Here is a 25,712-nt window from a genome sequence, read left to right as displayed (position 1 = left end):
ACACTCAAACGTGCCCCTCTCATACATGACAGACGATTCAGTTAAGAAGAGGCTGTAGAGTGAATTCAGTCGCTCTCAGTCAATCAAGCTCAATATTTTGGGGTCGTTATCTGGTGAGCTCGTAGTGGTGTCTTGGGTGCACCTTCTCCAGTCATGACAGAAGTGCTTGGTTAGTGTTAGTCATGGGGAAGTCAGTCACTTCCTTCCTCCACAGCACTGTGGATAGGGCCCGTGTAAACAGGTTTTCCTATCTCTAGATGCAAGGACATCGGTCTCCGGGTAAGCGTTAGGAGGACATACTTGGATAAACTAGTGTTCACTTGCCAGGTTGTGAGTCATAGGGATGGAATGGAAATGTACTGTACAATGACCTGAAGTTGCTTGTAGATGAAACAGTGGTGTATTATGACATATGTGGTAAAAGAGTGCCAATTACTGTCTCTACACAATGTAGGCTTAAACATAAGTTTAAATGATGTTATATTGCCACCAACAGAGGGAGCCAGGTATACACAAATGCTCATAGACTGGCTATGTTAGCATTAGCATAGCAGTCCAGTGCTTACCTCTCCCCCCATTGTCTGTCCACCGTTTCCCAGGAGTCCCTGCAGCAGAAGCGCCAACAGCTATGCAGTCAGCAAGAGGACGCCCGAGAGTTAAAGGAGAACCTGGACCGCAGAGAGCGTGTGGTTCTGGACATCCTGGGCGGCTACCTGAGCGGGCCGCAGCTCCGAGACTACCAGCACTTTGTCCGCATGAAACCGGCCCTCCTGATTCGCCAGCGCCACCTGGACGAGCTCATACGTCAGGGGGAGGAGCAAGTGAAAAGGCTGTCGGAAAGCCTCCCTCCAGAACACCACATCCCCCCTCCATGTAGCACTGCCACCGGCCCTGGCCCCAGCCTCACAGTCCGTTCCACCACGGTGACATCACTCTGACCCACTGGTCGCAGTCAGAAAGGGATAGTACTTGATGAGAAAGATACCTCTCCTACATGATTACAAGGCTATTTAGACAAATGTACCTTAGGATAGAGAAGCCTGAAATGAAGGAAGTCGCCTTGTTCACTGTACACAGACGGCAACCACAAAAGGTTATCTCCACAGGCTGCGGCCCGTGAGTGCTGAATTTCAGATGTGCCTCTATTTATGTATTTACTACTCTTCACATATCTGTTTCCGATTTCACCTCAGCATGAATTTGTCCCAGCAGTGAGTGAAACACGGTTGAAGTGTGTTAATTTTGAGCATATTTCAAGTTTAGAGACTATTAACTGTGCAAGTGTAAAAAAATGTGTGAGATGTTATTCACCATATACCATTTTAAAGACTACTACTGCCATTTTTTCTACAGCCTAGCACATTTTTTTTTTTGCAAATTGACTACTGATTAGGACCCATTGCTTGATGCAGCAAACTTTCATACTCACTCATTATTATCCCAGACGAAGCATAAAATATTTCTACTTTCAGCACTAAAAGAATAGCTAAGAAAGCTTTATCATCAACAACATTTATTATTTATGTACCAAGAGAACTGAGTATACTGTACATGACTGCATGTATTGATCCAACTTCTTAACATTTTGACTATTTAGAGTATAAACATACAAAAAAATGAAATGTTTGAATGTTGGCTTCTTTGAGAGAAGGCAAGGAAACTTTGCCTCAGCCTGATTGGACAGATTGGGGTTGCTGATTGTGCTGTCTCACTAGCACCAAGCAAAACAACAAATCGCTCACATGACTATTTTCTTGCAAGTCAATGAAAACAGACACTTTGAAGCACAAATTACACAAAAATATGTTTATAACTTGCTGTGGAGTTGAGTTTGTTGTCGTAACAGGCTGCTTCCTACACTGTTTTATGCCTACCCCCAAAAAGTATAATTGTATTATTCTGTTGAGAGCACTTTTAAAACATATTTTTCCCAGACAAATATATGGATCACAGGCATATTCGCCTCATGAATTCATCAGTAAAGGGGCAATTATACATACTGGTGTCTGACAATTGTATCTGACTGGTGAATTTCCTCTTAACCAGATTCAATATTTGCTTTATGACACTGCGGAGAAAGAGGAGCATTATAAAAACAGATCCTCATTTTGCAAAATAAATCTATTTTTTAAAAAGAGTCTTAGTGTAGTTTTGATGTTTTTAAATGTAATCTTAATGATTTCTGAGCAACCGCACAACTCAAGTCAGAATGTACCTTGACCATGATCACAGAATGTGCCTCAACCATTCTACTACTGTCTCTTTACGATTGATATCTGCAGCACATAATAGGTTCTGTGTTGTCAGGAAATATGCAGATTTCTTTCCACTGAATGTACAATTCAAATTATGCATCGGTTCTCCAATTTAAAACAGGTGATACTATATGCAAATTATCGATACAAACTTGTGAAAAACTGCACAGATGGACTTCAATTTAATTCTCAGTCTGTGCTAGTTTGTTGCTGCAGTATTGAAGTTGGAAGACCTGTCTAGCATTTCAAGATGGTAAGTGCTGGTAATGGACCAACTGCTACAAAGTATTACTAAGCAGGCTGGCCTTTGGCACATTAACGTTTCAATAGCTGGGTGATAGCCTAGTTAATCATTTTAATGTTTTTTATGAGATGTTGATTTGAGTATGGCGACGTAACTTCATGACAAATTCAAGGTCCTTAAATAAATACATTTACACATACTGTAGACTATATAAGAGTGATGTGAAGGTGAGTTCTGACTGGGTTGACTATTCTAACAATGCGGATCTGTTACTGATGAACGAAAGTTGGTTAGCCCAGCGATTCTTGTCTTACTTCTTTAACCTGTTAAGATGTGCACTCTTGACATTTTGGTGACTGCAATTACCCTCAGGGGTGAGCACACACATATTTTGTATTTTTTTTTACTAGACTAGCTGGTGCTAGTCCATTTTCACCCTTTCAGCTCTACTTAAAGACGAGAAAAACAGGTCAAGAACATGGATATTCTCGAGGTGTTCTTAAAAGATGATGAAATTAGTAGCGACAGTGGGCTAAGTGCTATTGATGTAGCCTGTAATGTGGATGAGAACTAGCGTACTATAGGATACAAACATTGTTATACTTAGCCATCAATGAGTGATACCTAAAAAACAAAACAGCCATTCAGAAACAATTAGGTGCTTTTATTCATACAAGAAGACAGGGTGACATGACGGCATGTCACCTAACTGACGCAAAGTCCTGACAGGTTTTACAACAAAATAAATACTGTATTAATTCAACCAAACACACCCAGTGACAAGTACCAACATGTCCTCAAGAAGAGTAATACACCCCGATAAGAGATAAGATACGAGGTAGCGCTCAGAACAATAGTTTTATAGCTGTTCCGTATTTTGAAGTTGAGCGTGAGTGTGCCATTATCAACTCATCTCTCCCAATAAGGTGTCCTTCTCCAGCCAGGCAACTGGAAGCTCTATTGAAGTGCCGTAAAAAGCAACACAAGACACGTTTTCCCCGACATGCCTCATCAAGTCCCACATGCACCAGACCAGGAGCTCCAACAACAGGCCTTTCATTTTGACCCTCCACCGGAACACCACATTCATGGCTGACGGCCAGCATGCCGAGAGGGAGAGAGAGAGGGGGGGGGATAGAGGCTTTACCCTGGCTGAAACTTCCCTTTCTCCCACACAGTCCATTGTCAGTCAAAGTCTGACAGTATCTCCACCAGCCTTTGGAGGCGTTTCGTACACTCCATAGACTTGCACTGTGTGAGGTCAAATCAAGGATAGGTTAAAGATTAACTGTGTTAGCCGTTTACCATGACATAACCACATTGGTGCTTGATACAGAAAGAGTGCCTGAGGACAGAGTAAAATAAACATGGGTGCATATAAAATGTCCTGTGAGAATTGGTCAAAATTCTAATTTGTAAACAGTGTGGATTCTATTCTCAGTAAGACAATGCCGCAAACGTGACATACTTTAAAATACCCCTTTTCCATTCCCCATTAAAACATGGCAGCTTTCCAGTTTCCATGAGAGAAGGTTAGTGAGAAGCTAACTCAGTGAATGAGAAATCGCTGCTCAATTCTACATTTGAACCTTGAAATACGGAAAGTTCATGTAGGACTCCAGTTCATGAGCGGTCAGCACCTACTAATCAAAGGAGGGGGAAATATTTGAACCACAGAAGTCAAACCGTTTCTGAGTCGTAAAACCAGTCAGGTGAAAGACCAACCAGGGTCCCAGCACAGAGGCCTAGGCTCGGTGGTGGGTCCAGTCACTCCCTCTCACATAAAGGGATCCAAGTGGAGGCCTGTGCTTCTCGACAGAGCCTTGGGCTTCAGGAAAGCAGCGATGGACGTGGATCGTTTCACAGCTCCCGAGGTGGTCGCTAGGCGGTCAACAGAGGAAAGGGGAGTGGTTGGGGTGGAGATCTTTGCCCCGCTGGCGCCTCCAGCCCTTAGCGGCGCCCCCAGAAGCTGCAGCAGATCTCCCTGGGCATTGTCTCCGAGATATTGCCAGGGCTTCTTCCCGCTGGTGTCTCTCAGGGAGACGTTGGCCTTGAACTTGTGCACGAGCAGGCGGATCATCATCTTGTGGCCGTGGAGAGCAGCCAAGTGCAAGGGCGTGTAGCCGCACGTGGTCTTGGAGTTGATGTCCAAGGTCATCCCCATCTTATCCACGCCGTACCAGAGGGTGTTGAGGACCCTGTGGTCTCCGTGCTTGGCTACCCAGTGCAGCACGGTGTAGCCAGTGATGAAGTCCCTCTTGGTCAGCAGGCTAGGCTCCTCTCTGAAGAGGGAGTAGATCTCGGTCCAGGTGCCCGCAGCTCCCTTCACAAGCCAGTCGTGCTCGTTGGACTCCAGGGGGACCAGAGCCTGCCGGTGGAAGTAGCTGCCATCGTGGCCGCTGGAGGAGTAGCTCTTGCCGCTGGGGGCGGGGGAAGCGGCCAGGTCCCTGTGGCTGTTCGTCCGTGGGGGGGTGGAGGAGCCGGCGGAGAAGGGGTAGCGGAAGCTCAGGGAGGTGGAGAGGAGATGGAGCCTGTTGTGGCGGGCTGAGGTGCTGTCCTCCGTGAACGGCTGGTCCAGATCGGCCCCCAGGCTGCGGCACATGCGGCTGCGGAGTTTGCTCTTGAGTCGCCGGACCGAGGGTCGCAACACTGGCTCCGGCGTAATCCCAGTTTGGCCTGCCTCTGGCTCCACCTGGTCGTCATGGAGATTCCCCATGGAGTGATTCCACGATGAAGAGGACTCCTGGTTGTTTAGATGACTGGCGGAGTGATTCCATGACGACATGGCAGAGAGATTCTGGGTGTCGAGGTCGCCCGTTGAGTGATGCCACGCAATGCCATTCCTCTCCGTGCGATGCATGAGAGAAAGCCTTCTGGCCTGCTCGGCGCGATGGAGCATGCTGTGAACTTTAAACCCTTGCTCACCAGAGGGACTTCTGGAGTCCAGATCCTCATCGCTCGTCCATTCCCCGACAGACGAGCCCTGTGGCCACTCAGGGGAGCCTGTGGAGGAGGGGACAAGACTGCCCCGGCTGGACCATAACCCGGTAACTGCCTGGTAGTGGATGTGATGGAGGTCTACGTACCCAGGAGCAGCAGCGGGAGGACTGTGGTAGCCTTCCTCCAGGGGCAGGCTGCTGTGACGAGGCTGACCGCTAACCAGTGAAGCGGCTCCACTCTCCACCTCCTGTGGTATGTGACCGGCAATGCTACCATTGCTACGCGTGAGTGCCGAGTCAGGCTGAGCACGTGGGTATTTTGCGTCAGGCCTGTCAGATATACAGGGTGATGAAGTTGAGAATCTACTAGCGTGTTCGAGCGTCGGGTGCAATGGCCATGCGGCGGGTGCTGCGTTAGACCTCCCGTGATGCTTTGCTCCATTGCTGGGCACCTGCCCAGAGACTACATGCAGCTTTACTTGTTGAAGAGGAGATTCCTCCAACTCCACCGCATGTAGGTGTAGGATATCTGGAGGGGAACAGAAGGGCTCTCTTTGAGCAATTGGTTCTTTTGGTTGGCCAAGTGTAGCCTCAGCGTAATTAGGTTTGTTACACAGTTCTGGTGGCTTCGAGGCTCTTTTAACGGGCTCTGCTTTAAAGTTCTTCTCACCCTGTTTTGATACTTTAGGTTCTGTATTGTTTGGGAATCGCTCCTCCGTGTTGGATATCTGTGGTAGTGCGCGGCCGGACGCATACGGAGACGAGTTTCGAATTGGCTTATCAAAGTTAACTGTATCCACATCGTTGTTGTTCAGAATTCCTGCCACCGGCAAACATTGAGCTGTGTTGATTTGGTTGGTACTGCTCAGCGGAACATGCAATTCCCTCTGCGACTTTGCCTGGACATCGCTCTCGGTCAAACCAAGAAACGCGTCCTGGTTTCCCTCAGCCCGCGGGGATCGTTTTTTCACCCTCACCGTTTGCTCAGGCTTTCGACCAGTCTTTGGTGCGACGAAGTCTCTAGAGAGCGGCAAATATGCCTTTCTCAGAACAATATATGACACTCCCTCCACCTGCTTTACAACAGCTACGGAGTTGACGAACCTTTTGAACATCTCCCTATTCTGCTTTTTGTTTTCGTGGTCCCGCAGGAATGTCTGGTAATGAGACAACAGCTCCGAGTTTTTCACCTTTCCGCCGTTACTTTGGAGAAAGCCCAAAAGCGAATCTTGAGTAAAATCGGTAGCCATGCCGTAAGTTTGCACCAAGTTTCAAAGTTCGCTCTGTGAATTGATGCTGCGCCAAGTTAAACTCCACCCATGGACAACTTTAACTCCACCTGTACCTGCTTACCTGAAACGCAACCGCCGGATGTTGTTCGAGCAAATATACAGTACAACATATTACTGTAGATTTTTTGTATAGCCCTGTGTAGATGTTCGTACAAAACGAATATATTATACAGACCTATTTAAAGTATATTTTTTAACGCTAAGCCGGGGTGTTGTGACATTACATACTTCGAACATACTTTTTCCTTGTCTTCCTTGAGGGTTTAGGTTGGTTGAGGGGCAGTTCTATGGGCGTATGTGAAGCCCCCTGGGACATGCTTGCGTGTAAAAAGGGCTATACAAATAAATTTAATTTGAACAGTATAGTCGGTGCTCTTATTCGTTTGCAATAACTTTCTAAAACTTTTTTTTCTAAAAGAATACTAGACCTTCAATACTGAGACCAACAAACTATTGTTAAAACACTTTGTCATCATGTCAAGTCAATAAGAAGGACCATTAAAATAACTTGCTTGGGCACTTTGTCTTTATTGATGCCACAAGGTGTTCAGCAATGTAGAGGCAGTTGTCACCCCAGAACAGGAAAGAGCTTTTTGCTAAAAGTAAAACAAGCATGTTTTTTTCTCTCACGTTTTTTGTGTTTGTTTTTTAAAACACATAAGGGTAAGGTAGTATGGTGTTCAGATGGGTATTTTTTCATCGTAATGCACAAACTGGTTTGGCCCAATCCAAAACATTATATTGCTTAATTTAAATATTTCAAATGTAATGCAGACTGTTTACTAGTAACAGAAACATTTCAATCTCTGTAATATTGTACTAAAGCAAGTTGAGGATGAAACAATGGTGTTTATATGGGGGTGGATTAATATAAGAGAATCTTACAAGAAATTGCACTTGCACCATCACTTGTCCTACTTGGTTAAACACACAACCATCCATCTATACAAGCAACATTTCCTACATTCAAATATACGTTAAGGTGACTGTGATGTGGAGAGTGACAACATGCAGTGGAAGAGGTGAAAGCTAAAGAAAAACAACATGTATATATATATAGAAAGTCAGAAGTGGTTAGAGTTGACAGAGATAAGTTGACACACCGACATTTTACATTAGTCAGAAACACTGAGAAAATCAACTTCTTTGATGGACATTTTGAATTAATATATATCTTTTTTTTTTTTTTACCTTTTATATATTTGTGTTCAACAAATAGATATGAAGTAGCAGCTTTTTTTGTCATGTCTTTTTTTTTTGGCTCAATCTAGTCTGGGGAGACATTAATGCCCGTATGTGCTGAACACGTTTCCTCTTCCTCTAAGCAGCCCATTTGGATAAAGAGAAGGCCTTGGTTTTCTTTCTCTTTTCTAGGTGACACTGACTGGCTGCAGAGGGGGGCAGGGGGAGGTGCTGCCCTCCTGCCAAACCAGCAGGACGCCGCACCCCAGCCCTTGCCCCTCCCCGGCTGCCCCCTCGTGGGCGCTCTCTTCGTTATAGAGGCGCTTGATCCCGTCGTAGAAGTCGTCGACCTCCATCTCCTCCACCTTCCGCTTCGAGGAATGCTTGCAGCGCCGGTGGACTTGTTGCTGGGGGCGCTGGAGATGGGGGTGGTGGTGGTAGGGCTTGAGCGTAACCAGCTGGGTGGTGGTACCAGAGGCCCCGTGCGGTGGTTCCTGGGCAGGTGCTGTGGCCGGGGGTAGGGGGGCCCTGTGGGGGGCCACAGGGCACCCCCGGTTACGGGGAACCAGGCTCTGGTGCAGAGGCTGGTAGATATAAACAGTGTTGGGAGGCAGGGAAGCTTGGGATGTGGACAGGCTATGTGCCACCAGCTCTCGACAGCGGATTAACTGTGAGCTATCAATCTAGAATCCAATTTGGAAAAACACAAGAGTTAGCAATGTATTCTCCATAACCACTTGATTGAACAGAAACATGAACAGGGATATGGGAGGAGGAGCAGGGACTGTGTGTACGTGTACCTGTGCTTTCCTGAGCAGGTCGATGGTAAGAGCCAGCCAGTCCGGACAGCGTGTCTCCAGTTCCAGGGTGATGAGGGCCAGGGCCAGCATGGAGCCCTTGAACTGCAGCAGGGTGTGGTCTGCCAGGCAGTGGTGCAGCTGCTGAGTCAACAGGGCCATGTGCTGGGAAGGGTCCAACCCCAGGAGCCCCACTAAGAACGGGGACTTGCAGGACAGCACCATCGCGTGGAACTGGAGGGGACAGCATGAGGCGACATGTCACATACGGAACTTTCCATGAGAGATACAGCTGAAAGACACCTTCACTAAGAGGCTACACGTTCAAATGGTTCCAAATGAAATAATTGGGTACAAAACAGGAGTCCAAATTTCCTTCGCTCGGGAATATATCTTTGTATGACAAAAATACAAGTTCTAAAACCACAGATTCCAGTCACATTATGATGAAGAGGCAGTTGTTTTCTCTTTACTGAATACATTTGTCACCAGAAGGGAGGAAGACATAGAGGTGCCAGTGGGCCTCACTATTTGGAGGAAGTCCAGCGGTGTAGCAGCATGCAGGTCCCAGCTCAGCTTATCCAGAATGATCCTCTCCATCCTCAGGATCTCTGATGGAGAGCAGCCACAGCTGCTGGTGCTGGCCAGGTCTTGCAGCAATGGAACACGCTGCAAAAAAAAAAAAAAAAAAACACACACACACACACACACGAAATCAGGAAATAAATAAACCGAAATAACAGCAACAGCATTCAATCCAAACTTGCCAACCGCTTTAGAGCTTGCCATCATCCCAGCTGGTGTATTTTCAGCATGAGAAACACAGGCTGTGTGTGTTTTGGACTCGGCTCCAGATTTGGGATAAACAAAAGTGTGTCAAGCGTAAGAGGCTCACCTCGTCCTCCTCGCTGGTCTTGGTGGCCAGGAAGAAGCAGGCGATGGCAATGCAGCGCAGATACTTTGGACGGGCCTGAGACCAGACAGACACTGTTGGTCATCACCATTCTCAAACAATGAATTGTCAATAACAATGAATAGGCTTATTCTAGATTCCAATCCTCAAATTAGGTGATTTTGTTCATCCTAGCATATTTAGGACCCAATACTAAGAAACAATCTGAAACTCATCACTTTCAATAATAACATATCATACTAATGATGATACTTTTAGCATAATCATCATTTGATGAAATATATAAATATATAATATAATCTTAAATTGTTGTCCTTGGACGGTCTGTCTGTTTACACGGAAGGATTACTGTCTGAAAATGTTCTCTACCCTGGGTTAGCAAAGCCTGGCTTGGCTTATTAAGAAGTAGGACAGATACAGGAAAAGACATGACAGCTTCTGTCTCCAGGGGTAAAAACACCTTGCCCTTTCTGAAACTGCTTCCCAGTGTTTGTCTTCTCACAATCAAGCGAACAAAAGAACATCAAGTGTCAGGTCAAAATGTTTCATTCTAGTGCTGGGACTGCAGTGACAAGTTTGGCATAGAAATATCAACGTGCTTACTCATCCCTACACTTCTTTACCCACATGAACCAATCAATACAAATTTTAAATAAATGATAGGCCTCTTTACATTGTGGCTAGGCGAACAGATTGCTGGCTGAAGTCTATTCATGCACACAATATTATGCAAGTTATACTAATGAAAACGAACCATATAGATAGGCGATCTTCCATAGATAGTAGGTATTAAAGCTAGCTGTTAAAAATGTGTTGTCTTTACCTTTATGGATGCTAAAAACCTGTCTAAAATACTGATGGCCAGGGAGAGGGTCTCAGGGTAGAGGTGGAGCTTGCTGTGCAAGGCAGTGAGCCAGCGGACAGCTTCGTCACGCTGGTCATTGGAGATGTCTGTATCCTGGACCTGTAGACAACATTGGCAAACATTTTAGATTGGAAGGGCACAGTACGTTTGAAACAAAACGTTTGGATTCTGGCCCTGGTGCGGGAGGTCAGCTGGTGTTAAGAACACATATGGATTTGAAGTACAGGACCAATGTAGAAACAAGCAAATAGGTTAACTGCCAACTGCAAACATTCCCTTCCCGTTCAGCTTGATCAGTACTGACTTGGAAGTAAACCCCTGAATCAGTTACGTATGTGGCATGTCAGGGTCATGATGCAACTGACCTTCTGAACTGGCTTACCTGTAATACGACACCACCACCCCCTCCCCACCCCTCACAAAAAACGTTCTCTTCTGCGACAAGGGTTGGGTAGTCCATTAACGAAAAAAAGGAAAAAAAACCTCAAATTGACCCAAGCCAGAGTTTTGAAACACTGAACTTAGCACCATGTTGTTGTTCAACAAGAAATACCCCTCATGCTCACATGTAGATTCGTACGTCCTTGTGAATCTAGTTCACGGATCTATGTGACAGTCTCCTACTAAACTCAAAATATATCGATGTTAAACAGAGTAACACGTCTGACTGTGCAAGTAACAAGCCATCGATTTTCTACACATTTAACGAGATAGATGGAACCTGCTGCAGTGAGTCAGCGGGAGCATACTATTAACAGTCAGGCATCCCTTTGAAATCCTGTTAAACTTGCCTACCCCTCTGACACAGAAAAAGCAGGTGCTGAAAAGGGATTAGAGCACGCTGGCCAAATTACATTGCAACATTACAGATTACATTCATATAATGAAAAAACGAACCATAACGTCTCTCTCCCAAATCCTGTCAGCATCATGTTTCTTTACATTAGAAGTGACTTTCTATTATATTATATTGGTTTTAAGAATGTAATTTAAGGCATGTTTGGGAATTATTTCTGTCGAAATTTTGATTTTTAACCATATAGAACTGAAGTTAGACTGCTAGGAAAGGGGCAGAGAGGAGCAGGTCCAATAATTCCAACTGAACTTTAACTTGAAAATAACCAACCTGGGTGGGTACTTTCTTTGGCACATACACCTTCCACATGTTAGCTTCCCTAGAGGCTGCCTTTTCCAAAAGAAAAGACAGCCTCTGGCTTTCCAAGGGTTCTGCAAACTTCATCACAACCCTTGGACTCGCCTACCCCCCCACTGGATACAGCTACCTGAAACAGAGAAACATACCTTTGAGAACTGCTCCACTAAGTAGTCAATTAAAGACAGTCATAATGTGAGGCTAAGCATCTTAAACAAACTATTGGCAATGCATTTCGAAGCATTTCTTGCTGACTGAAATGTGTACAAGTAAGCAACATGGTAAACCTATTGTAACTAGTCTAGACATTGGACAAGTTAAAGCCTTGACTAATATTCTTTAAGATAGAGTGGTTATTATTACAACCTCATTAGCAAGTTCTCCACTCAATATCACAGGAAAACAGTCTGTCATATGTTCTGGCTAGTTGGCTATCTGAAGACCAACGGCGAAAAGGACAGTCATACTCGGTTCGAGTGACCGACGATAATGATGATGGCTAGCCACTGGTAGCTTCGTATTCATGTCGACAACTAGCTTCCTAGTTGGTGTGAATGTGATTTTTATTAATCCATAAAACCAACTAATAGACACGGGAGAATCATATATACCTTTGAGCAATTTATATTCTGATGTTTAACAATAAGATGGCAAGACATGGTCCATCTAGTACAGTAGTGTAGAGTAGCTAGCTTGTTAGCATATCTCAAGCTAGCTAGCAAGCTAAGTTAGTTAGCTTAAAAGATATTCGCTAACTTACCTCCCCTGCAAAGCTGTAAGAACCACAGTTGGAAATCATCCGGTCCATTAAGTGTAAGTAAAACAAAGGGGTGAATTTGATTCTGAGCTGTTACTTGCCCATTGTTGTCTCCATTTTAATACTTATGGGAGAAAGGGGTTTACCAGATTGATATCAAAAATAAAAAGAACGGACTGATATTTCTACTTCCGAGGGGACGTGAGGATATCGGAAATGGCTCCGCCCACCTTCCTACTGGTGTTGGTAAGTCACTCAGCAGATAAATATTGACCATTTATCTATACTTTTTTATCTCTCTATTGTATATCTATTGTAAAAATCAATTAATACGAATATTTAGTGAATTGGTGTTCCATGTTATTATCTATATAAAAAGTGGTAAGTTGTGTGTAGAATTATATTTAGTAGGACTAAATCACGTTTCCTGATTTTACCTCATAAAGACAACATCCCCGAAAATATTACAGATAACAAAAGCTCTAATTGCTCTAGGCCTGCTTTTAGGAGTACTTCTCTGGACATTTTCAATTACAAACAAGGCAAATAGGGATGGGTGATCATCACTAACAGATTAGGTACAACGATGGAGACTGTTGTTATAAGAGATACATACATGACTTGTCACAATCACGTATTGTATTGAACATTAGAAATATTAAAGCTCCAGTAATATTTAAACCAATCATGTAACAGTGGGTTTTCGCAAAAGTCCAATCGACATCGATGATAAAGGGCGGACTTTTTGAAAGGACAAAAAGGGGCAACATCATTGGCCCGTAGAAACGTCAGAGATGTGCTCGGGCATAGCCTGGCTCTGGGTTAGTACAAAGGATGTCAAGTGTATTACTATGCCACCCAATCTTACAGGTAAACATACAGCAAAGAACGACCTAATTAAATCATATGAAATAATGATTACACATTTGACAGGTCCGTCTGTTATCAAACGAAGAGGGTGATGCTTCTCGGTATGTCAAAACAAACTATACCTCTCTTGATTGGCTTACAACAGACTCGACGTCAGTATTGGGCGTTAACGTTCCGTAACATCAACAAAAAGGAAAGGATATACGAACTCTGAAGAATTATCGGGGCGAACAGAAATATTGATGTAACTAGCAACCCACCGTAACAGGTAATTGTCCATCAACATATAATCGTTTTATTTACAAACATAAATCTATTGCTAATAGTGGGTAAGGATAACTATTCGAAGAAATGTAGGTCCGTTGTAGTACCAGTACAGTGGTCTTGTGATGTATTGTTTCTTTTCTTCTTCCGACTTTTAGAATGAAGTAATCTGCGCTTTAAATTTGAGATATTGAAACTGCACTTAATACCATTTTGTATTTATGAGTCAAGAAAAGAAGGGTCTTATCATTATTGTGCTACATTGTAAAGAATTACGTATATGTAGTTTTCCCTTGTTTTGGGTGGAAGCTAGCTCAGACTAGAGGTAGAGCTAGTACAGTACTTGTAACCTACTACTAGTTGTAGCCTACTATAGCAACAACACAGCTTCGCTTATTTAATATATTTAAGGGGAAGACAGTTGTAGTCACTTGCAATATTATGAACAATATGTATCGCTTATTTGGCGTTTAAAAGTTATCTTTCTGATGTCGATGACAACAGTCCTTTTGATTCGACTCGCTGAGAATAATAAAACGGACAAGCCACCCCTCCCCCGCCGCTAACAGCTCTAGCAACATTTGCTTACTTGCTTAACGTAGCTTACCATTTAGCTTTATCCAAGATATAGCTCAATTAAAACAATCGCTTCTATTTATAAGTAGAAGCCAACCAATCGTTGAAAAAAAATACGAGTTGTTTTTGTCTGTAGTATGTACGCGTTACCGACGAAATCTGACACCAAATTCCAGCTGAGAGAAAGGGGGTTGGGCAAACCTTGACCCAAGAACTAGGTTGAAATCAGACGACATATTTCCAATGGCATGTTCTGTTCCGTTTTGTTTTCAGTGGTTTCAAATTGCTGTATCAGTGCCAATCCAGACATGGACGCCTACAAACTGATGAGGGAGCTGAAAGCAAATTATGAACAAGAGATAAATTACCTCCCGAAGGAGACAGGGTTAAGCCTGATCGAATCCACGACACAGAAGGTAAAATGCATTTGCTGTCACATATTTTGGAAAAAAATGCACATACGGTGTAGAGTTTAAACAATAACTACCAACAACCAGTTACTCTACAGCTGAAAATAGTATTCGTTTCATACATGTTTTTCCCCATGCAGGATGACCGCATCTCAGCCAAATGTAGAAATGCTAAAGTCGAAGATCTCTGGAGCCTGACCAGTTTCTTTGGATATTGCACCCAAACCTTTGTTCTAGCAGTGAACCTGCTCGATAGATTCTTGGCTATGATGAAGGTGAGTTATAAAATATGGGTTATACAGTCAACGTATTATTATAATTATTTTACTAGTACCGTCTTTAGTACTAGCAAGGCAAGGCAAAGGCAAAGTCAGTTCAAACCAGCCTGCAAAAAATTGCATCAATTCAGATTTTGTAGTGGTCTAACACAAAAGGAGCATGTACAATTATTGACTTTAAGTAACATTTTTGGAATGTTACACTACTCCTGCAGATTCAACCAAAGCATCTAGCATGTATCAGCATCAGCTGTCTCCACATCGCTGCAAAAGTTGTCGAAGAAGAGTGCAACGTGTCGTCCACCAACGAACTCATCCGCATCAGCCAGTGCAAGTTCACAGTGTCGGATTTGAACCGTATGGAGAAGATTATATCGGAGAAGCTAAACTTCCCTTCTAAAGCCATCACCGCCTTAACCTTTTTGCACTTGTATCACAAGATAACAGTCTCACACACGTCGGACAGGTGAGACGATTTTGACTTTACAGCGGGTGTGTAAATAATTAACATGAATGAACAGACATGAACTTAGAGTAGTTCAACTTATCTGGTTTGACACAGTGCAACTGTGCAAGTAGGACACCGGTGAACATTTTAAGATAACACTTTGCTCAACACAAACAGACTTGTGTAACATTGTGGTCTAATGTGGTCTAATGTCAATGTTTCTACTTTTACAGGAAAGATGCTCTTAACATTGAAAAACTTGAAGCCCAGCTGAAAGCCTGCCTTTGTCGGATTGCCTTCTCAAAAGCCAAAGTAAGAATTGACTTGGAAGTCAACGGTTTGACTCAACCTTGAGTATCCTATGACTGTCTGAGTACTAAGGATATGTCATTCTTTCAGCCATCAGTGTTAGCCCTGGCACTCTTGACCCTGGAGATTAAAGCCATGCAGTCTGAAGATGTGCTGGAAATCGCACACCACGTCCAGACACATCTGAAGGTAAATATATTTTGTTGTTAACCCGTGTGTCCAATAAACTCGAACGACAGACATCGTCCTTAACCCCGGAGAAGTAGAAAGATCACACTAACTACAGACGACGTTGCCCTCTCTGGAAAGAGGCTTATGTCAAGAGACCGACAGTAGTTATGGAGTCAACTTAGAATACCTCCGGGCTCAGGTTCACTATCCTTTTGACACTTGAAATCTATTCCAAATGAATTCTGCTGACCTACTTTGCTTATGTAACACGGTGTCCCATCTTGTCTTTGCAGATTGCCGACAGTGAGCTGCTCTACTGGAGGGACCTAGTGGCCCAGTGTATGTCAGACTACTCCTCTCCTGAATGTAGCAAACCCAACAATAAGAAGCTAGTGTGGATAGTCTCAAGGCGGACGGCACAAAACCTCCACAACAGCCACTACAGCGTCCCTGAACTGCCAACCATTCCTGAGGGGGGCTGGGATGAAAGTGAAAGGTAAACATGTCTGGGGAAAACACAAACTACAGTTAAATACCCAAAACATTCATACGATGGAATGAGGAAATATCCAACGTGGAAACAGCCCGCTCGTTTGATTTGTGGCACCTGGAAAATCCCCAGCAAATTGTTGACGCACTGCCCAGCCTTATAAAGGAACATTTCATCGTCATACACACACACACACACACATGTAATTATTGGTGTATTCCCACTCCTAGTTTCAGTTCTAACAACAGATACCACTCCCCTGAGGCGTGGTGTTCATTAGAAGTTTGAAATGTAGTTCCTGCCCGTCACCGTGTCCCATGTTGCGTCAGAGCTAGCCAAGCCTTTTCGGCCGTAGCTCAACCCAGTCTAGTCCACTCATATTACTCAGACCAAAAGACGACGCGTACGAGTGATTAATCACGTCCCAGCAGCAAGTTTCCAAACCTTGAATACTTGACGTAAGAGCCTTACACAAGCACGTCGAGACTTGGACTTTACAATGGGGAACATGACCCCAAGCTTGGGATCATGAGATTTGTCGAGTGCTGCTGTTGTGACCTAACTGTTCTTTTGTGTCATCTTCTGCAGTGAGGACTCGTGTGAAGACATGAGCTCAGGGGAGGAGAGCCTGAGCGGTTCCCTCGGTAGTGACGCCGAAGGGCCTTACTTCCCTCTTCATTTCCGTTGCCAAAAACACAAGCATCAGACCTTCTAGAACCCTTAACCCCACTATTTATGACAGTGACCTCAGCTAGAGCGCCACGTTTTTTTTTTACCACAGAACTGTGGAACAGCGTTGTTAATTTATTCGAGTTACAAAAGGGTTACCATACTGTGTGCCCTTACCAATAATCAATATACTGTATCTTCAAGCTTAAAGCAGTACAGAAATGTACCAGATTTGCACAAACCTGGCAGCTGAATTGACTGAAATTGTTTTGAACTAGTTGTGTTTTTAATAGTTGGATGTGCATGTCTGGATTTGTCACATTCCAAGCCACTATACAGAACAGCCAAGGTACAATAGACTGTTATAAAACAGGGACTGTTGTTTTGCTGGGAAGTAACCCCAGGAAATGTACTTTGCACAGTTTTGTACAAATGTCATCATGGCATGGCAGACAGTATATAGGCCTGGTGACATGTTAGATTGTTCCCAAGGCTATTTTTTTGTAATGTTGGTTTGCATGGTGTTAAAAAAAATAAAATAGAAATTTGTTTGTTTGAGTCTGTAAGGTGTTTTTAAACCTCTAAATTGCCAATTTCAGTTGTGGTAGATACTTTTTCAACTGTATGAATGAAAGATCATGCTATGAAAAACGTTCTAAAAACGTAAAAAAAAAAAAAAAAAGTGTACATTTGTATAATGTAAAAACAAAAAAAAATGTGAATACTGTTATGTAGATATTAACTTATTATTTTCGCCAGCTGTAAAAAACAAAACAATAAAAACAATATTCTTTTTTAAAACTTCCAATTTGTTGTTTTTAGGAAACAAGGTTACTAATGATACAGACTTTGTTCTGGAAAAAAACCATGGCCATTAACTCCACATAGCCCACACACTTGCATCATCACACTGCAATCTTTAACCATACCAATATAGGTCAAACTGATCACTTAATCCAATCAGTTCCATCCATTACCACTCAGAAGCCCATGCGAGCCTTCTTCCTTTTGAGCTGGGACAGGGAGGTTTGGGACGAGCCTCCTACGCGGGGAGTTCTTTGTGATGGAAAAACACTGGACACCTGAGATGATGTGGCTAGAGGGGCACTAGGCACGCCTTCATCGAAGAGTCCACGAGAGGCTTCCTGCAGAGAACTTTGGTACTCCTCATTCACTCGAGCAGTCCTTCCGTGCATTTGAGAGGTTTTGTAAGATCCTGGTTCAGAAAGGTCATCACTAAACAAAGATAAACGAGTGCCCTCACTGTCAGAGGCAGCGCTCTGACTGGTAGCCGACGTGTAGCCTGAGAGATCGTCCATGTCAGACTGGTAGCTGACGGAGGTGGTGAAGCTGCCAGAGAGCTCGAGCCGGTTGTGCGCCCGGGCCATTTTCTGCCTCCGCCGCTTCCTGCGGAGCGCCTGCATCTTGGACTCCTGGTTCATTCCCAGCGACTCCTCCCACCAGACCTTCCAGCCACCTTCCCAGGACACACTCAGCCTCTGGCTGAGGTCGTCCGTCCATGCAGAGGGCTCCACGGACCCTGGGACAGAAACCGGCTCCATCGGCGGCAGGTGGGTGGCACCGTGGACCAGGAATTTCCCTCTCTTCATCGCTTCTTTGACATCCCGTCTTAGGCTGTCTCGCTTGTCCTCTTCCATGGGTTCTCGCCAACGGCTCTCAGTTTCACCAGACTTATCGAGAAGACCTCTGGCTCTGATAGTGTTGTGTGGGAAGCGTTGCTTACGATGGTTCTTTCTGACTAGCTTGAAGAGCCAGATTTTCCATTTAAGGAGAGCGTCATCCCCAGCCTTGGCTAGGCTAGGTCTGGCAGCACAAGCGGTACTTGCCTCAGCAGGCCGAGACGCAGATGATGAAACACCCTGACGGTTGTCCAGTTCAAACCCTGACAGCCCCAAATCTGTTTCCTCGGGGTCATCATTGACAACGACCTTGAAACAAGGCAGATCAGTTCCACGTCTCTCAAACCCACAGTCGACCGTGGGACCAGGAGACGTGGACCCCAGTGACCCTTTGCTTTTCTCCCGGTCCACTGACATATCCTGTGAGATCAATGTGTCAATTGACGATCGGTGTTGAACTGAGGTTGGTAGGCCGACGTCCTCCGAGTTCTGGGTGGGTGTTGTAACATCCTCTTTGCAAGATGCCACCTGTGGTCTCAGCATCTGATAGAAGACGTCCCCAGCTTCCGTCAGCTGCAGCACACAGATGTCCCTTGCGCCCTGGTTCTGCTGGATACACGTCACGCCTGACAAAGATCAAAATAACATACAGTAAGTGACAAGTCGTTCAGAGTCATGTTTGACATTTAATCCAGCTCATCGTCCACTCTATTACACGGCTCACCGGCAGCCTTAAGTGCCAGTCTCTGCTGGGCGATGTGGTGGCGGTGTGGGATCTGGGCAGGCAGGTGACTCAGGCTGTCTCGGGGCCTAAGCAGAGCCGCCGGGGGACCTCTGGTGCAGCATGCATCCTGTCGACCACCTACGAACCGGTAGTGGGATGATTAACGCGCCAAAAACACTTTTGCGGTTGGCAAATGTACACGTGTAAATGAGATTGAAAATACTCAATCTCCTTTCTCCACAAGCCTCCCCTCCCCCCACCCCCCAGACCTAGCTGCGGGAAACGTCTCTGAATAGGTGGCGGTATGTGAAATAGGCGAGATGTTTGTGAGGATCAGTGATGAAATATGAACCTGAATACTGTAGAAGAGTCAGTTCCTGGGATCGCTGAGAGCCCAGGACAACCTTGGTGGTTCCAGCCCCTGAGGAGTTAGAAGCCAGGACATGGGCAAACATGGGAGGATCCTCCATCATGTGATCCCACTTAACCATAGGAATGCAGGGGAAGCGCTCGTCCAGGATGTATGCCGAAAACTGCAAGAGAACAAACACAGATTGTCTATCCACATCCAGGACAAACTAAACGGTGTTCAACACCAAACAAAACTCAAGGGCAGGCTGAATACATTTCTTCCAGTCTCAGTTGATAAAACATTAACGAGGAAGGCTGTTCCACAGACGACCTTAGCTGTAGGCTGATATGATTTATATGGATTTCAGCTAAATGTGTGTAGATGTGACGGTAACTGACTGAAGACAATCTGACCTAGTAAGCGCATTAACATTCAGACTGAAAGAGGATTAACAACTGACAACAGCAGTCTGTCCAGTGAAATTCTCCCAGTCTATCCAGTTCATTCTAAACGCGGTTGTTTCTAGTCAAATCTTGCGGTTAACAGTGATAAAGGTTTAACTAAGGAACACTGTTCAGAGCGATAGGACGTTCACACATGCAGTGGCACGGCCACTTCCAATACTTTCACTGAGTTTACATGACTGTATCAATTCGAATCTAGCTTTATTCGGATAATGCGAATTTTTGGGGCAACTGCTATTATCCGAATATATATATGGCAGTGAATAAACTGAATAATTGGCCGAAAGCATGTCATATCCCAGTGCGATACATGGCGCTGTTTTCATTACAACTAGAGGTGATACAGCCTTTTACGCTTGACCTCTTCACCCCTACCAACAACAACAACAACAACATTTCGAGAAAGACGGCGAACGGAGAGCAAGGTGAAGCTACGTCCTTCTCCATTTCGTGCATGATGACAATTGGAGTACTGCGAATGCAAACGGCGCTATTGGCTCGCATTGTTTGTTTGTTTCTGCCGGGCCGGCTCCCGGTAGCGACAACTTATTGTCTTTTTCGAAGGGCGGCGGGATCTCAAGCATGCGCAATGACGCAGAGTCCAGTTCATAGTCAAATTCACCGTTTACAAGCATACGATGTCTGAATTATCAACCGACTCGGATCGAGTTATCTCGGGATGTTGATTGGATCGTTGTCGGACCGCAATTATTCGAACAAAGGCGTTTACAAGAAATGGATCATTCTATTTCAGTCCAAATAAGCCAGTAATTCGAATCCATGTAAATGCAGTGATTGTCAATTAAAGAAATGTATGATTGTCAATACATTGTGATGGGTGATGAGCCGAGGGGTGAAGGATTGTTGTGGAGTGTCATACAAAATAGAGAAATGTTACCCTTTATAGTGACGTTGAGGCACGTTAACCAAACAACCGGACCCCAGATGGAAGCAAGTGGTGTTGATCTTCTTGCTGTTCAATTGTTTAAAGTGCTATAAAATACTTTTTTTGTACGATGGCCAAGGACAGAAAAACACAGTAGCTCGCGCCATGTTGGCCCTCACAACCCTTTCATCTAATATAAAACAGAGAATGCCAAAAATGACAGGGCTACACGTGCTTCCACCTTTTCAAATCCACGCACTGCCACATGTAAATGCCCAATCACTCTGAACACAGCCTTTGACGCCGTTAACAACAAACGTGTGGGGCATTCGAAAACATCTTTTCACTGACGCATTGAATCAATGATGCCACACGTTCCTTAGGCCAATCAAGGACACACAGGTCTAGATGGACCAGGAAAAGCAGTTAAGGAGCCGGTACCTGAGTGGTTATGAGATGGTGGAACATGTGAACTTCTCGCAGGTATTTGGACATGATGACTCTCTCGCCAGTCTTGCAATCTGGGGTTTGGCCGATGCGAAATAGAGTATGGCTACAATTCTCGTTGGTCTATATATATATATATAGAGAGAGAGAGAGAGAGAGAGAGAGAGGGGGAGAGAGAAAGAAGCAGGTAGAAAGAGGAAGGAAAAGCCATTAAGAGCAAACTTTCACTGCCACTGGAAATGAAACATATATGGTCCATCTCTTTTGGAATCCTTCCGTCTCCTACTCTGATGTCTGTAAGCTCCACGCCCGTTCGGTCGGCATAGATCATCACCCTGGGGTGCCCCGTGAAGTCACACCATCGCCATGCCGATCTTGCATTGAAGTACATGTTACTGTCCTCCTTACGGAACTTCTGCAGGCTATGACGAGCAATGGAATCATGACAGATATTAGTAAAGAACTGTTACACGCACCTAGGATCCTAAAGAACACTGAAGATGCATAAAACCCACGCACTTATCCCCAAAGATCACGGATTAGATATGGCCATGGCATGAAATCTGCATAAAATAAATCAGGAACATGCATTACAACCTAAATAATGATATTATATTCATAAAAAGGGTCTCCTTATCACCCATTTTGGTTTGCTTACCCTTTTCCTACTGTCCACAGGTGAGCGACTCCACTCTCACTTGCCACAAGCAGCTCTCCTTGGATATGGGGACTGTAAGGAAAATGCTACTTCAAAACATTGCGCAAACCTGATTGAAGAACACACATGATAGAATGCATGTACAGGACACTACCCCTCACACACACCTGATGCTGAGGCATGTAGCAACCTCTTTGGTCTGGATGACCTCAACAGTCTTGGGCTCGTTCTTCTCACTAACCATCCACACCCCACACGTATAGTCTGATCGAACACCAACATTTGCTAAAAAAAAATAAAAAAAATATACTCAACTCAGTTCAAAACTAATTTGGACTTGTCACTTGGTAAACACAACAATCTATGTCAATTCAGTGACTTGATAAGCCACATTGCAATAATTGTACAGTACAAAACAATGTAGTAATTGTTGCCGGTAAGGGGGAAGACAATATTTTGCTTACATGTATCCTGTGGCGTCCCAGTGCAGATCTGCCTTACTGTACCGTCGAGCTGGAATGAGAAAGGCCTGAGGCTTGAATCAATACAGGGAGGCCCTTCTGCATGGAACTCCAGCGCTAATCTATGAAAATCTGAGGAATTGCATTAAGGAGCGTTGGATTTGGGTAGAGTCCATGATAAAAAAAAATATATATATGAATCACTGTCTGCTGACATATTCAATAAATAAACTATACCAGACCCTTGTGGTAAAGTTGTGGCTTAAAACTAGGACAAGAACACAGTTAGAAGGATACTAAGGGAGTGGAGCCCAGGATCCCCTGGATACAACAAGCAGCCTTGCTGAGTGTTGTTGAGCTGTGAAAAGGGAATGTAACAAAGGGCGCCCCCTGTAGCCACTTCAGAGAACTGCTCCAGTTCCCTTTGTTGGGTCAGTTCCTCATAGAGGTTATGAGCCAGAAGCTCCGGAGGGATGTCATAGATAACATCAGATAAGAGATTGTGGTATGCCTTGATTCTGGGTTTCAGGTAGGTGACTGCACACCTACAGAAATCACAAATACGTTTTTATCATGTGCCCTTTTGCAAATAATTTGCAAATAAATAAATAACATCAATCTCCACTTACTTTTTATACTTCAGCGTTTCCATGAAGCCTTGTGTCCTGGATAATACGGAGGTTTTCCCCTGAAAATTACAACAACAACAAAAACAAGTATCAACAATCGCACTTTTAAGCAATTAGCTAAATATTGTCAACATGGCATGCATGAAAAAAGCCACTTAAAATGACATTTAGCCAAGTAAAAGCTCAGTGAAGAGCCCATCTGTACTTTGGTGTTCACACTGTGGAGATTTTCCTCTAGGAACTGGCTCATGGTGTAAAACGCATCTTGGGATCTATGGAGGTAGTAGTCCTGCATCTACAGAAAAACAACCAATCATATTAGTACGGTACTACGTAGGCCTGTGTTCACGTTAGTTGAGTGATGTGCGTTTTAATTGTTCTTACATGCTCTGAAAAGTCCAGTGGGTCCGATAATGCAGTTGAGTGCCATTTGCGACCTAAATAAGAATGGGTAGTCAATAGTCATTTTAAGTCTGAAAAAAAGGTTCACACTCAATTTCCAGAGGTGGGCAAAAATGCGGTTCAATACACTGAGTGCATGGGACTGGTTAAGAAGAAGACCTCATACGAGCCTACCTCTTTTTGGTGGAAACAGGGGCAGCGTCAGAGATTCAACTGGCAACCATGTCTCTCCTTCCATTTGATGCTTTGTTGCAAATTGTGTGTGCTCTGGTAGTGTTGCAGCTGTCTGAAATTAGTTGACATTTACAGGCCTGAGTTAACATGATAATCAAGATTGAATCTTGTTTATCAAGATCAGCTCAAAATGTGTATTCGGCCAGAAGGGCAAGCTAACATCTTTAGCTGGCTAGCTGTAGCAACGTGTTTACAAGTTTGCTTGCTTCACTCTATGGCTGTTGTTAGTGTCCTTTAGGTTACTTGACAAAAAAGAATCACGCTCGTGGTTCCCAACTGGGTTTCATCACGAGCTACATTGAAAACCTAAAATATGCTCGTAACGAGGCTAGTATCTTATTCAGCACCATAAAGCAGAATGCGCTACGGCAAATATTTCTCACCCCATGTTGCTTGGTGATGGAGCTTGCTTCTTTAACTTGACCATACACACCCCAACCTCCAACGTTATGGGCAAATTCAGAATTTGGAGGGCCAGAGTGGAAATAAGATGTGAAAAGTTCAGGTGGAAAAGTATAATCCATTTTTGTTGGTGGTGTTTAAAAATAATCTACGCTCTAAATGCACCACGCGGCCAGTCCATGCAGACGTAGACTTGACAGGTCTGAGCAAGATCAGCTAGCGTTAGCTATACCAGTAAGGTAGTAATAACCGTGTGTACGAGCAAGTAGAAACGTTCCCGGGGTAAGGTTATATCATTTCACAGAGATGCCGCGTTTTGCATAAAAAAATATTAGTTCTACTTGAATTCTAAATGTCCACATTATTTTCATTTAAACTTAAACATGGTACTCGCGCCACACGTGCTCTGAGCTCAGTACTCATGAAAGTCATCTGACTGACTCAACTTGTTTTAGGACCCACAACTACGCAGACGGCGGAAGAGGAGGATTCGTTCATTAGTGTGATGACCTGTGAAGCTTTCTCAAGTAATTACGATGTATTTGTACTCGAGTTATTTCTGCATGTGATATTGTTTGCTTCTTATGTTATTGCCGTGATCTTAAAAATAAATACATTTGAATATCCATTCTCCGCCCATACCTTTGGCAATCGGCTCTCGCTGGCACCAAAAACAACCGTAATCGATTGTGCGTTTTTGAAACAGCGCACAGTGGTGGTGCTCGGAGCCATTTAGGCTACTTTCTCCTCGGCTCAAGAGGTGCCGAATAGTAACTGAAATATTCATAATGTTGAGGGTGCTCTCAGGAAGTGACTGCCCCAAATAGGAATTTCATCCCTGAATCTAGTACCTGTTGCAGCTGCCCTTGCAATGTGCATAGGCCTACGTGCTTAGGCCTAGTTGCATGCAGTTTGTAATCAACTGGGACTCTTCGACTCTTCAATTAAAAACAAGAAAATATTATGCTACTGCACCACAGCCATCATTCCATTCAACCACCAGAGGACGCAATAGCACCACACTGTAGCCAAAGCAAGAAACAAACTAGGCTTAATAGCCTAAATGTAAAACATTTCCAAAACAAAACAAATCTATTTCAAAAACTGATTTACTATTGAGTTGTGTCAAAGAAGTTCCGGTCACATTTAAGACTCAGGCCTACCTAACTGTTAAATGTAGTATATATTTGGCACTTTGATATTGAGTAGGAAGTTATACAAACATGTTAAGGCTATAATGTCATAAACATGAAATATTACAAATAAGCTATATAGTCTTAAAATCTTTGGATGTCTAATTTAGAAAATTTACCAAGGTGTTATTTCGTTTCGGGATATCTTTTTCAACAAATATGCAAATTATCATCATGATGATTAGCTACCTGGCGGGTGTTGGTGGTCAACCTGTGTGACATAGCTTTTGGAGATGGTGCAGTAGCGCATACCCGTAAAACATATAACGTTTTATCTTGGTTAAAAATTTGTTTAATTTCGTTTCGGGGCTCGTAATTATTTTGAAAACTCATCCTGT

The 25,712-nt window shown here is 44.0% G+C and overlaps 5 protein-coding genes across 9 annotated transcripts in view; 2 read left to right on the top strand and 3 right to left on the bottom strand.

Moving 5' to 3' along the window:
- The window catches only part of shroom3 (shroom family member 3), a 36,129-nt gene extending 33,992 nt beyond the window's left edge, over positions 1-2,137 (top strand). For all 4 annotated transcript variants that reach the window (XM_047014748.1, XM_047014747.1, XM_047014751.1 and 1 more), the window contains one exon: positions 600-2,137. In XM_047014748.1, coding sequence (XP_046870704.1) covers positions 600-938 — 339 coding nt within the window. In that variant the 3' untranslated portion in view covers positions 939-2,137. The remainder of the gene's footprint in view (positions 1-599) is intronic.
- A 1,005-nt stretch (positions 2,138-3,142) lies between these two features.
- LOC124463126 lies at positions 3,143-7,132 on the bottom strand. The gene has a single exon (XM_047014881.1). It carries the CDS (start codon positions 6,686-6,688, stop codon positions 4,277-4,279), a length of 2,412 nt encoding a protein of 803 aa, XP_046870837.1. The 5' UTR covers positions 6,689-7,132; the 3' UTR covers positions 3,143-4,276.
- A 102-nt stretch (positions 7,133-7,234) lies between these two features.
- ccni (cyclin I) lies at positions 7,235-12,620 on the bottom strand. Its single transcript, XM_047014882.1, has 7 exons — positions 12,401-12,620; positions 11,614-11,770; positions 10,446-10,586; positions 9,605-9,679; positions 9,238-9,378; positions 8,713-8,943; positions 7,235-8,595 (listed from the first exon to the last, which is right to left on the bottom strand). Exons 2-7 carry the CDS (start codon positions 11,725-11,727, stop codon positions 8,101-8,103), a joined length of 1,197 nt encoding a protein of 398 aa, XP_046870838.1. The 5' UTR covers positions 11,728-11,770; positions 12,401-12,620; the 3' UTR covers positions 7,235-8,100.
- A 795-nt stretch (positions 12,621-13,415) lies between these two features.
- Positions 13,416-17,683, top strand: ccng2 (cyclin G2). The gene is made up of 8 exons (XM_047014883.1): positions 13,416-13,535; positions 14,381-14,523; positions 14,658-14,792; positions 15,011-15,261; positions 15,477-15,555; positions 15,643-15,741; positions 16,017-16,219; positions 16,802-17,683. Exons 2-8 carry the CDS (start codon positions 14,416-14,418, stop codon positions 16,926-16,928), a joined length of 1,002 nt encoding a protein of 333 aa, XP_046870839.1. The 5' UTR covers positions 13,416-13,535; positions 14,381-14,415; the 3' UTR covers positions 16,929-17,683.
- Positions 17,166-25,707, bottom strand: taf1c (TATA-box binding protein associated factor, RNA polymerase I subunit C). Of its 2 annotated transcripts, none has more exons than XM_047014879.1 (14): positions 25,564-25,707; positions 23,720-23,831; positions 23,528-23,580; positions 23,349-23,438; positions 23,144-23,202; positions 22,812-23,059; positions 22,518-22,646; positions 22,221-22,338; positions 22,054-22,125; positions 21,682-21,817; positions 21,390-21,518; positions 19,599-19,779; positions 19,247-19,384; positions 17,166-19,148 (listed from the first exon to the last, which is right to left on the bottom strand). In XM_047014879.1, the coding sequence occupies exons 1-14, from the start codon at positions 25,705-25,707 to the stop codon at positions 17,863-17,865; spliced, it is 2,895 nt and encodes a 964-aa protein (XP_046870835.1). In that variant the 3' UTR covers positions 17,166-17,862. The 2 variants fall into 2 exon arrangements, with proteins under 2 accessions (XP_046870835.1, XP_046870836.1); XM_047014880.1 differs by lacking the exon at positions 25,564-25,707 and adding an exon at positions 24,163-25,551.
- Positions 25,708-25,712: the final 5 nt, after the last annotated feature.

The sequence above is a fragment of the Hypomesus transpacificus genome, unplaced genomic scaffold, assembly GCF_021917145.1.
Source record: "Hypomesus transpacificus isolate Combined female unplaced genomic scaffold, fHypTra1 scaffold_27, whole genome shotgun sequence".
NCBI lineage: Eukaryota > Metazoa > Chordata > Actinopteri > Osmeriformes > Osmeridae > Hypomesus > Hypomesus transpacificus.
Note: the sequence above shows the minus strand (reverse complement) of the source record. Positions and strands in the feature narration are given on the sequence as shown.

What these genes read in the sequence shown, in the direction of transcription:
- LOC124463126 (XM_047014881.1), bottom strand. Translation starts at nt 6,688, where the DNA reads ATGGCTACCGATTTTACTCAAGATTCGCTTTTGGGCTTTCTCCAAAGT.
- ccni (XM_047014882.1), bottom strand. Translation starts at nt 11,727, where the DNA reads ATGAAGTTTGCAGAACCCTTGGAAAGCCAGAGGCTGTCTTTTCTTTTG. An exon ending in CGCTGGACTTCCTCCAAATA is followed by an intron (nt 8,944 to 9,237) that starts GTGAGGCCCACT and finishes TGTCCCCTCCAG; the next exon opens with TTCCACGCGATGGTGCTGTC. An exon ending in ACCTGCTCAGGAAAGCACAG is followed by an intron (nt 8,596 to 8,712) that starts GTACACGTACAC and finishes ATTGGATTCTAG; the next exon opens with ATTGATAGCTCACAGTTAAT.
- ccng2 (XM_047014883.1), top strand. Translation starts at nt 14,416, where the DNA reads ATGGACGCCTACAAACTGATGAGGGAGCTGAAAGCAAATTATGAACAA. An exon ending in ACGTCCAGACACATCTGAAG is followed by an intron (nt 15,742 to 16,016) that starts GTAAATATATTT and finishes TTGTCTTTGCAG; the next exon opens with ATTGCCGACAGTGAGCTGCT. An exon ending in GGCTGGGATGAAAGTGAAAG is followed by an intron (nt 16,220 to 16,801) that starts GTAAACATGTCT and finishes CATCTTCTGCAG; the next exon opens with TGAGGACTCGTGTGAAGACA.
- taf1c (XM_047014879.1), bottom strand. Translation starts at nt 25,707, where the DNA reads ATGAGTTTTCAAAATAATTACGAGCCCCGAAACGAAATTAAACAAATT. An exon ending in GAAACGCTGAAGTATAAAAA is followed by an intron (nt 23,060 to 23,143) that starts GTAAGTGGAGAT and finishes TGATTTCTGTAG; the next exon opens with GTGTGCAGTCACCTACCTGA. An exon ending in ACCATCTCATAACCACTCAG is followed by an intron (nt 19,780 to 21,389) that starts GTACCGGCTCCT and finishes GTTCTCTTGCAG; the next exon opens with TTTTCGGCATACATCCTGGA.